This window comes from Argopecten irradians, chromosome 4 (genome assembly GCF_041381155.1).
Source record: "Argopecten irradians isolate NY chromosome 4, Ai_NY, whole genome shotgun sequence".
Classification (NCBI taxonomy): Eukaryota; Metazoa; Mollusca; class Bivalvia; order Pectinida; family Pectinidae; genus Argopecten; species Argopecten irradians.
Window position 1 is genome coordinate 15486612 of NC_091137.1, and position 14527 is coordinate 15501138.

Sequence of the window (14527 nt, forward strand, 5' to 3'; positions counted from 1 at the left end):
GAACAAATACGCTTTATTAATTTTATAACAGAAAACAGACAGAAAAAAACATATCTTATATTGTATTGATTTGAATTCAGAGATAATATATGAAACACAATGATGAAATGTATATACCGTAGTTTTAATCTTTACTTAGAATTGTCAATCGAAGTTGAGAGATATATTTTAAGCGTGACCTTTTGATATAAGTTCAATAAACAAGATAAGGTATAATTGTTAGATCCAGTGTCACTTCTATTGAGTAGTACATGTAGCTAAATCATCACACACTGGCACACATCGCACTCAGTGCCCAGGACTCCATCGATTAGATATTAAAACAATTTTCACAATTGAATATCACAAACAGATTCTATCAGATATCAAACGTAATTTGTTTCCGTACATAGTTGAAAATTCAATGGCTAATGACAATATGGGTAAATAAAACGGACATATATTACAGCAGTAGATTGATGACGCTTCATGCTTATCATTTATAGGAATCAGATAATTGATGAATTTATATCACCTACATAAATATCCATTTATGATACTATGGTTGTACCTATTAAAATACTGATGAAAAGTATACATATTATGTCTTTAATTAAAAACAAAAAAAAGTTTCTTGGCACCTAATCATCGATACCGAGTGTATAAATATAGCCCCATCCTATCAGTGTGTGCCACACTGCACGGTAATTATGTTGATAGCGTGGTTACGTATTACGTCTCTGTTGGAGCTGGTATGTTTCCTGATAAAGCCAGGTAAGTCTTATTTTATTAAAGGACATTTTCAATTACTTATGATGAGCGACTTTCCTCGAGATTTAATACCTTAACTGATACCAAAATTGATGGTGATTTAATTACATTAGATTCCGGTAGATCTTAAATAAAATTCACTATTTATTCACAAATAGTTTCACTATTCAAACATCTTTGCCATTCCTGTTATTAAAACGGAGATGTGTGGAGCTAATACCTGACGTCTTTCTTTGGTATCATAGACGTTAAACACAGCTGACGAATAGAAGGTTTTTGAACAGTATGATGTTAATTGAATAAATAACGTTACATGATTTCCAAGACCTTATGATTAAATAATCTATCCTTGCCTTGTTCTTTACTTCGTTCGCATAGTATGTAGTAAACGAAGCCATGAACAGATGCATTTTCAGGAAAACCAACATATATACCAGGTATATGCAAGGTTCCTTTCGAGCCTTGGATCGGGTTTGTTAATATTTTTTGACCCTTGAGTTAACATGCCTATCGTTCATATCCATATATGAAAGAGTCTAATGCTATTACACTAGTGACAAATGTAAAATATTACACGGACGTTGTCAATGGATGTCAGGCGTATTATGTTATAAAAACAAAAATGTGTTATTGCGTGAACCTATCATACCTTTGTTGTTACATTACGTCAGTTCCAAATCTTGTTATCCTATTCAATGATTTTTTTTATCTAGCAACATACTCGTAGCTCCTTGCGCATATAATTGATAACACTATGACGAATAATAGTGATAAAGGATTACAAGTCCAATCAACAATGAAGGTATTTTTTCTCTGATCTTGCCGCCTTTACAACATTATATTTTGATCGTTAAAATCACATCAGGCCGAAACCATTTTATGTTACAAACTAGTACTGCCTTGGATATCTTTAACAAACAAAATTCATACAGAAATTAATCAAACTACATTTGTATCAAGAAATTTTTTTAGTTTGCAGTTGTAATACCACTGTATCCCTGGTAAATGGGCCATACGGAGTGGACAACTCGTCCATGACGTCATCACGGGAATGGTCGGTGCCTGGAGTCGATATATGCTCTGCCCATTTCGGGAGATTAAATATGCAGCCATACTTTGGTCCAAATGGAACTGAATACAGCGCCTGGTGTCCACCCAACAACACTTTAACAGACTATTTACAGGTATCATATCACAGGTGTTGTATTGCAGGTATTGTATTACAGGTATTGTATAACTGGCATTGTATTACAGGTGTTGTATTACTGGTATTGTATTGCAGGTATTATATTACTGGTATTGTATTACTGGTATTGTATTACAGGTATTGTGATACAGGTATTGTGATACAGGTATTACTGGTATTGTATTACAGGTATTGTATTACTGGTATTACTGGTATTGTATTACAGGTATTGTATTACTGGTATTGTATTACAGGTATTGTATTACAGGTATTGTATTACAGGTATTGTGATACAGGTATTGTATTACTGGTATTACTGGTATTGTATTACAGGTGTTGTATTACTGGCGTTGTATTACAGGTGTTGTATTACAGGTATTGTATTACAGTTATTGTATTATAGGCATTGTATTACAGGTATTGTATTACAGGTATTGAATTACAGTTATTGTATTATAGGCATTGTATTACAGGTATTGTATTACTGGTATTGTATTAATGATACTGTATTACAGGTATTGTTCTCGGGAAACTTTTCAATGCTTCTATCATTCGGTTTATTTATTGATAATATATTTCAACTGAATGTCAACTTTTGATATGCTTGTAAGACACAAACTACTGATATTACACAAAGATAACTTTACAATTCTGGACAGACTTTTAACGTAATGATTCAATACTGTTTGATTAAAAGGATATCGTCAAAATAGGAGACATATTTGGCTAACATTCTTTTTGAATTCACCTTGATGCTACGTAAATTCTCTTTGTCCTACAACCAGCAAAAAATGGTTCTGCAAGTGTGCTGATTCTAGCGACTTACTATAAATTATTTGACAAAGGAACATATTTGCAACATTGCTGGCTTTATATAGTTAAAATATGCTGTTTAATGAATGTTGCAGTACTTAAATGTCTTAAAATATAAGATGTATTTTAGCGAGGTTCAAGAAAAAGAAAGTGGCGAGCTTTTTCAAAAATTGCTGCACCCTAGTGATTATTATGTCCAAGCTACAATTTCGTGGTGAAATTTCCCTGCATAAAATTTTGTTTTCGTAAACACATCCGCTTTGCGGTTTACAAATATATCTATATACAGTGCCGTGCCAAAAGTATTCGGTCACAATGGCGGCGTGTTAACGTCGTGTCAATAACATCGCTGAAAATGGCCTTGGCATTCATTGTAAACGTCACTGATGATGACGTGCGTCATTTTTAGGTTTGCGTATGACGTCATGTTACGTCACACAATTTTTTTGTTGTCGTCTGCTTTCTGTTTTTTCCCGTGGACGTGTATTGCCAAGATGGGCCGAAAAGGAAAAGAACTATCAATGGGCGTTAAAAATATGATCGTAGGGATGTTTAGGAGTGGATATTCACGACGAAAGATAGGTATGATGTTAAAAATACCCAAGTCTACAGTTATTGACATTGTTAACAAATTTTGTACATGTGGTTCAGTGGAAAACAGGCAGAGAAGCGGACGACCAAAGTTAGTGAATTTGCGGGATTATCGTTCTTTGGAGAGGATTATTAAAAACAATAGTAGGGATTCCCTTACTGATGTTACCATTAAATACAATGAGCAAAGTAATGTTTCGACTTCTAAAAGAACACTTCAGCGACATCTGAGCCAACATGGGTACCAGGTGTGTTTCTAGGAAGAAACTTGTCGTGAAGCAGAGTAACCGAACTAAGAGACTTGCTTGGTGTAGAGAAAAGCGGAGATGGACAATATATAATTGGAAGCGAGTTATTTTCTTAGATGAAAGCAAAATAGTTATTGGACAGGACCACTGAGTTTATATATGGAGAAAGCGAGGTGAAGGATGGCGACCGGATCTTGTGCAGCCGCGTAATACCCAAAACAAACTCGAGGTTATGATTTGGGGGTGCATTTGTTGGAACGGTGTGGGGACATTAGCTCGAGTGGAAGGAAATATTGATGCTGCAAAATATCAGGAGGTTTTGGAGGAAAATCTTTGGCCAGTTCTTGCCAGACATTTTCCTACTGGTGGCTATTTTTTCCAAGACGGCAATGCTCCAGTTCACCGTGCGAGGTCCACCCAAGACTACATCGCCCAGAACGGAATTAATGGAATGAGTTGGCCCGCTCAATCACCAGATTTAAACATAATTGAAAATCTTTGGTTATTAATAAAAAGAAAACTTCAGTCTCGAGTAGCAGCTGTGAAATCAGCAAATGACTTGCTCTCCGAGATTCAGAGGATTTGGACGGAGATCACACCTTGCTACATTCAAAGCTTGTACAACACGATCCCTAAACGAATTTTAAACGTAATCAGATTGAAAGGACATCTTACAAAATACTAAAGGTAAGTGTGTAATACCGTTGCAATCAACTGTTTAGTATATAAGTAAAATTAATTTGGAATTCGTTTCGTTTTTACCGTCATGTAAAGACGCCGCCATTGTGACCGAATACTTTTGGCATGGTACTGTAGATGTTACATAACGAGTGTTTGTTGGATATGGATTTTATTTCAACAAGTGATTTTTTAAAAGCGAGTGTCTTTAATTCTTAAGTTAACGTATGGAAACGAAATGTTTAAGCAATCTAATTTTAGTAACAGTGACCTTTGTAGTTGACCTTTTGACCCCAAATTCATTCCCAAGTTGTATTTTTATCATATGTTAACATTGTGAGAAGTTTGGTCAAAATATAACAGACAGACAGACGGGAACAAAAACTATAATCCCCTCAGGTTTTTTCGGCAGGGACTAATAAGCCCGAGTTGTATGACCACAATCAAATCATTTACAACAATGCCAAAATAAAACAGTTATGTTATTTGTCGACATGTGCAAATAAGGTGTAGTAATATTATTATAAAATAAGCGCTCATTGATATAAATAAAAATAATTGCATAAAGAATGTATTAATAATAAATCAGTTTAATTATAAACAACTATTCCATTTATTTTTATTTACCGAACGTCTTTTTGAATATAGATTTCTATAAGTATTTGAACAACTAATAAAATGTTGTCAAACTAAATTTAGACATTTTTACGGCAAAGTGATATCTACTTCCCGCCAAATAATTACCAAACTATTGCAACTAAGTTCAAGTCTGGCCTAAGTGCGTTATTTACCGAAATCACCCATCGTACGGCAAGGTATATCACTGAACAAAAGACAATTATGAATTGGAGTAGGTAGGTTATGATATGAATGGGAAAACATGAAAAAATCTGATGCCCTCACACATCAGGTTTCAACAGCGGGTTGTTCTGCAAAGAGCAATCGGAATACAGAAACATACTTATTTCAATAATTGATGATGATAACAATTTGTGGCGTAACAATGAGCAAAAATGTAGTTCGGGTCAAAGTTTAAAATCTCACCCATTCAAAAGACAGGAAGGTGTTATTCTACTTGTGGAACATCAAATGTATTTATCCAACACCCAGCACATTTATACAATGGCATGAGAGAGTATTAGGACAAGACATATTGTGGTAGAAATATAGATAGATTATGTGCAGAACAAAATAATAATATGTAGATGATTTTATTGTTTCACTTTCTTGAGTGTTTTACTGAAGGGTATATCTAAGAATGCCTCATGTAATTATGATATTTTCAGCCTGGACAATAAATCGATTTTTGGTCATGTTTTTGTTTTTCAGAATCGATCATCTATATTATATCCAACTCACAGTTCATCAATAACATTTTATTAGTATTTTTTAATATATCATTTTAAAATAAGTTAAACTTAGTAAAAAAAATCATCGTTTGGCGTTTTTATTTTGATTTCAACAATAAAATAATAATGGTTAATATGATTGAATTCCGGAGGTTCAAAAGAGTATGTTTGTGACTGATTTAAAATTTTCATTGTTGATGAAACTAAGCATGTCAAACATACATTGTTCTTTAACAGGTAGAGTTCGCCTCCCTGAAGACAGTAGTTGCAGTTTCTACACAAGGGAGGGTATATAGTACTGCTTATCCCGGCTCTTTCTTCTATACAAAGTCATATCTTGTACGGTACAGCAATGATGGCATTGCATGGGGTGACTTTATGGAAAATGATACTTCAAAGGTAGGATCTGTTTAATATTTTACTGTGTGACGTTTCCTGGGCCCATGACATTCGTCATTCAGTAGCCAACAAGTGGACTCTTGAATGTGGGGTAGTTCGGTATATACCCAAAATATGTCTGATTCTCAAATGCTCATAGGACCAGGGCTACAAATCTACGTTACCAATCGGCTATATTTTCGATGGAAACTCTGCCATTTTGTATCACTTCGCCAGTAATATTAGTTAAACAGTTTGTTAGTGACCAAATACGGAAAGATATCGGGTCTAAAATAAAATTGTGTCTGGCTAAGCGAACCCTTCGAATTGCAAAATGCATTTTATATGGAAACGGAAATGACTCCGAACTTTAGCAATTTTCACTTCATTGCATGACACGATTACGTTGTTAGGGTCAATTTCTCTGAACTAATTCTAAATAAGCCTTGCCGATTTCGTTTTGCTTCTCAAAGTGGTTATCAGCGTTTTCATTCACATGTCGTCTTCGTTACTTGACCGCCATCTTGTTGCTAATGACGTCAGGGGCAAAGAATATAACTCTATCGTCCAAACCTAATACGATATCTACTATAACCTAATACGACTATATATTGGATAAGACGTGACGTCATTTTAACAAATAGGAATACAAAATTATATTCTTGTTTGAAACATACCGAACTTACCTATCCACTTATTTCGTTCACATAATACCCGATAAGTAACATTTCCTTGTACATATCGCAAAGGTGTACATGACTCTAAGCGGGCATACGTATAGGAGAAACACAGAAAACTGTGGAATAGTCAAGACAATGAATTGTTCGAGGCCCGTAAGGGCCGAGAACTATTCATTATCTTGACTATTCCACAGTTTTTGGTGTTTCTCATACTTAAAGCATGGCATGTTTTAAGTAGAGATAAGGCCGAGATAAACAATTGTAGTTTACAATAATGGTCGCCATATAGAGCATTGAACTCATTTAACGATAGAAAGGCGGACACAATGACACACGTAGATTGGTATCCTCAGGGGATGAGTTGGTCAAGAAGGTATGAATTATTTCAACGCTTATTCGGAGTGGAATGTATATAAGTGGGAGTTAAGACCTTCAACATAAATACACCATTTGTGGTAAGACAACATAAATACACCATTTGTGGTAAGGCAACATGAATACACCATTTGTGGTAAGACAACATAAATACACCATTTGTGGTAAGACAACATAAATACACCATTTGTGGTAAGACAACATAAATACACCATTTGTGGTAAGACAACATAAATACACCATTTGTGGTAAGACAACATAAATACACCATTTGTGGTAAGACAACATAAATACACCATTTGTGGTAAGACAACATAAATACACCATTTGTGGTAAGACAACATAAATACACCATTTGTGGTAAGACAACATAAATACACCATTTGTGGTAAGACAACATAAATATCATTTGTGGTAAGACAACATAAATACACCATTTGTGGTAAGACAACATAAATATATCATTTGTGGTAAGACAACATAAATACACCATTTGTGGTAAGACAACATAAATACACCATTTGTGGTAAGACAACATAATACACCATTTGTGGTAAGACAACATAAATACACCATTTGTGGTAAGACAACATAAATACACCATTTGTGGTAAGACAACATAAATACACCATTTGTGGTAAGCACATAATACACCATTTGTGGTAAGGCAACATAAATACACCATTTGTGGTAAGGCAACATAAATACACCATTTGTGGTAAGCAGCACATAAATACACCATTTGTGGTAAGACAACATAAATACACCATTTGTGGTAAGACAACATAAATACACCATTTGTGGTAAGACAACATAAATACACCATTTGTGGTAAGACAACATAAATACACCATTTGTGGTAAGACAACATAAATACACCATTTGTGGTAAGACAACATAAATACACCATTTGTGGTAAAGACAACATAAATACACCATTTGTGGTAAGACAACATAAATACACCATTTGTGGTAAGACAACATAAATACACCATTTGTGGTAAGACAACATAAATACACCATTTGTGGTAAGACAACATAAATACACCATTTGTGGTAAGACAACATAAATACACCATTTGTGGTAAGACAACATAAATACACCATTTGTGGTAAGACAACATAAACCATCCAACATATCCGTAATGATAGAACTCTAGATAAACCGCTTTTTTTTCTAGGTTTATGAAAATAGTACACACTGATGTTTGTGTTATAGCTCCATGAAATAAAGCATCTATTTAAATGAATGCTTATAATTTTATGTAAAACCGTGAAATTTCAAAATTTGAGATACACTTGTTTTTATATGAAAAAAATACGATGTTGTCTCGTCCAGACAGCCACGGCGTTACCAAGGGTGGCATCATTTTTGACTCTTATGAGAATATATCATTTTTAAGTCAATGAAAATGTTTGTACTAGTAATATTGACAGGGTTGATACATCGATGTACTAGTAATATTGACAGGGTTGATACATCGATGTACAGACTGTAAGTTACTAGTGTACATCCTATTCTAGTAAATGTCACTCGATTTATTTCAGATATTTCCTGGAAACGATGACAGTGAAACTGTGGTTACGAATATCTTACCTTTTCCCGTGGAAGCTAAGTACATCCGGGTGTTTCCACAGTCATGGTCTTTAGCTGCCTGCTTACGATTGGATATTCTCGGATGTGACGCAGCAGGTGAGAAGTGTGACCAACTAAATCATTTTGACTTTTATTGTTATTATGCTATCATATTTTTATATATATATATTACAATTACAAAGCACACATATCTTCATTTGTTCCTCCCAATAGTACCGAGTTGTACAACCAACTATTTTCTCGTTAATGGGCCGTACGGAGTCGATAACTCGTCCATGACATCATCAGCTCACTGGGCTGTGCCAGGAATAAGTATTTGTCCAGCGTACGTTGCCAGACTTCACATGCAGCCTTATTTCGACATTGATGGTACAGAGTACAGCTCGTGGGCACCACCTGGAGGATCCGACAAAATGGAATACTTACAGGTATAACACAGCAATGAACGTTACTCAGGCATACAACTTGATTTTCAGATAAAATATCTTCTTATAGAACAGACAAAACTCGTTAAGTCTCTTGGGGTGTTATTATTACATCAAATACAAAAACTGATCACAATTTGACCGAGCCTAACTCAAAAATAAAATGGCGGGCCTTAGACACATGGCATAGAGTTTTCCTCCAAGCTTTCAATGGACAGTTAGTAAATGTAGATGACCTATATTGAAGTGTCAGACTACACAACTACACACATTGTTACATGTATATTACTGTTTACGCGAAGAAGAAATTGATGCTAAAACCTAGTATGACAAGCCAAATACGAAAATATTGTAGCATTTTTACTTTTGGAAAAAATCTAGTTTTTTGTCTCCCTATTTTCCCAATAAAAATATTCACTGTCGCCATATTAGAAAACTTTTTTTTTTTCAATACGACCATTATTCCTGTTCTGAGGCTCTTGTAGAGATTGGTTCATTTCGCGAAACGGAACGACATCAATAAACGATTTATTTTCATCACTTATGGCGACATTACTTGGACATTGAGCTCTGTACTAACGTGCATTTTTCACTTATAGTATAAGGTTCACATGCTTTCATAGGCGCAATTATGTGATGTAATCCAAAGTGTTCTTTGAAGTTGGCATAAGAGTTAGTATAATCATAGACTTAAGCTTTTTAATCCTTATAAGCCACAAGCGTCATCATGAATCAAAGGCTTTTCTACTTAAACATAGCAAGTTCAATTCAAGTGTAATACAAAACCGCAGAGACGTACTTATAAAACGGAACATTTCCTAGTAAATTGTTACACATGTTATTTATTTTAACCTTTTGATATACAAGTGTACATTATGATGTTTCAACTTTTATTTGATGTCTGTTCGTTTTATTTTAGAATGAAAAATGAATTGTATGCTATGAAATCGGTAAGGCAGTAATAATAATAACAATAATTATAAACATACATGTGTCCTAATTTATGAACAGGTAGAATTCACAAATCCGAAGACGGTTGTGGCTGTTCTTACACAAGGGAGAGCACAAAGTCCAATATATCAACATCTTTTATACTATACCAAGTCTTACATCGTGCAATACAGCTATGATGGCGTCGTCTGGAATGACGTCATGGAGGACAATGTTACCAAGGTAACCATTTAGTGTAGTGATACAATTCTAAACTAAATCATAATAAATGCTTAGTATAATGATATACACTGTGTTCCACCGCTTGCGTTATACTTTATACTTCAATAATTCACTTATTTCAGAACGACGTCGTGACGTCATTATCATATGAAATATCGTCAAACAGTTGTTGTCAAAATTAACGTAATAAACGCTTTTTCCAATACTATTTGTCAAATCATGTCAGAGTCTCAAATGAGACATTGACATTCTATGTACAGTACAATTGTTTTCATTTTATCATTTCTCTACACACTTGCTTACATTATAAGGAATTACAAAAAGAAAATAAAGTGTTAGAAGCTCGGATTGATGAATCTGACGTTTATAAATGACTTTCACTTACAATCAAAACGTTATACTAATAAATATCTTATAAATAATCAGATATTCCCAGCAAATTTCGACAGGGACACAGTCGTCACAAATTACCTACCTACTCCTGTGCGGACGAAATACATTCGTTTAATTCCTCAGACATGGCAGGATTCTCCCTGTTTACGTATTGACGTACTTGGATGTGACGCTTATGCTATCGGTAAGTTGTATAAACAATAAGCTTACACAAATAATGAAAAAATAAGGATATCAAAAACAGTAATGTCATAGAGCAGCATGATTGTCATATCATCAGACAATAAGATATTCTGAAAAAAATACGACATCCGTCATCAAAAGAAGAAAAATACAAAAACAAACAGGCAACAACATACCTGAATTATGATTTGTGAACAGGTAGAATTCACCAATCTCCAGACGGTTGCCGCTGTTCTAACACAATGGAGAACAACTTGCGAATACAAAACAAATGCTTTGGCTTTATTTCCATCTTCCTTCTCAGAACCTGAGCCCTTCAACATTACGAAGAGCAGTACGTTGTGGGAGTATGCTGGGTCAGCTACAAAAGGCATACCTACTACAAATATTACTTTGAATACAACGACAAGTAGCGGCGTACAATGTGTCAGTGTTTGTACATCAAGAAAGTCATGTCTTATTGTTTCTTTCGAAAAGGCCACAAACCATTGTATAGGCTATGAAATGACTAACTTAATCGGGCCTTTCACACCGAGTGACCCTAGCAATACTTCTCTGAATGATTTCCCAGCGTTGTACTTCAACTACGGTAAGTTGCTATCTAACGGATAGGTCGCTCATAAGTGCCCGGTATCTTAATAAGTAGCAAAAATTGTCCAAATGTTGATTCCATGATTTGATAATTACAGAAACCAAGGATCCTTTTTCTTTTTATGTTGATGTTTCAAAAGATTTTAATTTTTTATTTGTTCTAAATCCAGAATGGTATTTGGATTTCCTTTCCAAGAAGTTTACAATGTTCTTTGTCCATATGCAATAGATGGTTAAAAATCATGCTTTGGAATAAGTGAGCAGTTTGGCCAACCTTCTATAAGTGCAATATCAATTTTGACCACTCTCTGACCACTCAGTTATAAGGAAAATACTTTGCATAGCCATAATTACAGAAAAAAGGAAGAAGAAAGAAAATGATTTTTTGAAGAGCATACAATATACAGCTGACCTAAGGTATTTTTATGCAAATTATTTTCCTTTTTACTGGAGGACTTCACAATTGATATCCATCATTCATCGATGAGATAATCTACTCTGTGTTTTTACTGTTTTTACATTCCTTGCATACTTCGAGATTACGCTGAAATCCTTGGATTTACCTCAATACTACTATCTGGCGTATCTTACAAGATACCGAGGTCACGCAAGATGAAACAGGAAGCGGAAGTCGAGTGTCAAAGTTTTAATGCAATACTGATAGCCTTCTCCCTCACTGCTCAAATAATAGAACTGAAACATGTCATCTCCAGCTCACCAACCCACAGTATGTATATAAACCTGCTTTTACTTCCTTATTTAATAGTCTAAAGTTTAATATTCGGTTTTGTAAGAGTGTAATACTTGTATCTGTTTACCAATAATTGGCACGGCGTGGTGTTACAAATTTTTATCCAAAATTATTTGCGATTTGTTACAGAGAGACATTTCGTTTAGCGTCGTTAAAGTTTGCGATGTAAAGTTTCGCAATTTATTTGCGGTAGTTTATTTTCGTGAATCCCCTTTGTAGACTATGTGACAAATAAAACCATGTATTCTTAACAAATTTGCGAGGTTTTAAATTTCGGGGTTAATGTTGATCCGCGAATTCAGCTAAATTAAAACTGAGGCGAACAGTACAATATAATTGCAATTTAAATTTGTGGATTTATTTTTCAGTGAACGAACCAGGTCTCTTTGTATCGGGGCTTCATGCCAATGGCAGCTACATTGACTCTAAGGGAAATCAAGTCCCGAATAAGTTCTGGGGTCCAGGCCAACCCGATCTTAGTTTCCAGTGTATAGTTCTGACTCCTGACGGTAAACTGAAGACTTATAACTGCTCGAATACTTTGTATTACATATGTAGTCTATTATAGTGTGAGCAGAAGTACTCTTTAGTTACAGGATATGGAAATATAAGAATTAAATAACAACAGAATTAAAGAATACCGAGAAATAAGTGTAACTTCTTGTTACAAGGATGAGGTATTCCCCCTATGTTCTTGTTGTAGACCGTAAAACCCCAATAAGACTCTCAAATTCTTCATGTTATCGCTTCATAATTTAACAGATTTTGATTTATGCAACACATTGTTGGGTAAAGAATTTGCCTATGATTTCTCAAACAGTGCTTTAGAGGAGTTTAGATTAGGAAATGTATGTTTTGTATAGACTCCTAAAAGCATGCGGTCTGTATTGCTTTGATTAAATTTCAACTGATTACTAATTATTAGGGCTTTTCACCATTTCGGTGAAAAGACCTATTGTTTTTGTTCTGTTTTTTTATTAGGGCTTTTCACTATGTGGTGAAAAGACCTATTGTTTTTGTTCTGTTTTTAGGGCTTTTCACCATTCGGTGAAAAGACCTATCGTTTTTGTTCTGTTTTTAGGGCTTTTCACCATGTGGTGAAAAGACCTATTGTTTTTGTTCTGTTTTTTATTATTATTATTATTATTACAAGCTAACCGATATTTACATAATATATAATTTTCAGTCATGTGGACATGACGTACATAGGAATTATTTTACGTAATGAATAATTTGCGTGCCCCTGTGCTTGGGCTGAGGTGACCAATATTACATTTCACGGTCCCGGAATAGCAGTTGAGATGGGTAGTTTTTATCTTGTACATACGTTCCTTCCACATATTCATAATTCTAAATATAACTGTCGAAGACAGATATATCTGGATCAAATTATCGATGAAAAGTTACATTATGTATAAGACCACGATCAAGTGTATTGTGGGTAGCGATAGGCCTAGGACGTCTCCTTGCAGGCGGTATATGGAATTTTCAAATTATTATTTGCCTAGTTGAAATAAATGATTTGTTTTAATGTCCAGGAGACAGGAGTCATCTCGTCTTTCCGTGTCAACACCAAAATAAAACTAACAGGCCTATTCAAGGACTCGTCCTTGGCCTAGCTACTGTAAGATACTGACCATGTATATATCCGATGTAAATCCTCAGATATATAATTATTTATCTGTAGTAATAGAGCTACATGTACATGTAGCCCTCGCCAGATATTGTGGATAGTTTGAATAGGCATGTTTGCATGATATATTAAAAAAAAAAAAAAAAAAAAACGAAAAAAAATTTGCCGGCGGTGGTGATAATCGAAAGATCAGAAGATCTGCACGTTAACACTAAACCAGATTTCTGTTTTTTTTATATACAGTGATTATTTTTATAAGAAGCAGATAACATTGTTGTATGATAGAGTATTTCCTTATAGAAAAAATTAAAAAAAATTGTAAATGTAATGTGCATGTAGCTGTTGTTTCAGCATGAAGAAAAGTGAAAAAAAGATAATAACACATTGATCACAAATCACAAAGTTTTGTGTTGTTCTTTGATATATCTGGTATACGATAATCTTTGTTTGTTATTTTATTGATTTTTTTCTGATATGCTCGAACGTCGTTGAAGACACCCCCTGAGAGGAATGAGTTGGATTTCGCCGAGACGAAGCACAGGTCGTGTTACGTTGATACGGAGAAAACGACAGTTTTTATTTTATACCATGGAATATCAACGTTATATTATGCATTGAGAAATTGTACAATACAATCTTTTTTAGATTATATCTTTCTACTGCGTATGCATCGTAAAATTCTACTAAGTTGCATGAAAAATCACGATAACTGCAGGTACAGGTAGGCTTAATG

General features: G+C 34.5%; 1 protein-coding gene and 1 long non-coding RNA gene across 2 annotated transcripts; both read left to right on the forward strand.

The window, feature by feature from the left end:
• The first annotated feature begins 1784 nt into the window (after positions 1-1784).
• LOC138322117 (neuropilin-2-like) lies at positions 1785-10255 on the forward strand. The gene is made up of 5 exons (XM_069266175.1): positions 1785-1934; positions 5853-6014; positions 8597-8741; positions 8859-9073; positions 10082-10255. Exons 1-5 carry the CDS (start codon positions 1785-1787, stop codon positions 10253-10255), a joined length of 846 nt encoding a protein of 281 aa, XP_069122276.1.
• A 420-nt stretch (positions 10256-10675) lies between these two features.
• LOC138320728 (uncharacterized) lies at positions 10676-14321 on the forward strand. The gene is made up of 3 exons (XR_011208240.1): positions 10676-10820; positions 11124-12137; positions 12530-14321. It is a non-coding gene; the product is annotated as an uncharacterized lncRNA (long non-coding RNA).
• The last annotated feature ends 206 nt before the right edge of the window (positions 14322-14527 follow it).

Excerpts from the sequence above, each read along its gene's own strand:
- LOC138322117 (XM_069266175.1), top strand. The coding sequence starts at position 1,785 with ATGACGTCATCACGGGAATGGTCGGTGCCTGGAGTCGATATATGCTCT. Across the intron at positions 1,935-5,852 it reads CTTTAACAGACTATTTACAG|GTAGAGTTCGCCTCCCTGAA; the intron begins GTATCATATCAC and ends GTTCTTTAACAG. Across the intron at positions 9,074-10,081 it reads ACAAAATGGAATACTTACAG|GTAGAATTCACAAATCCGAA; the intron begins GTATAACACAGC and ends ATTTATGAACAG.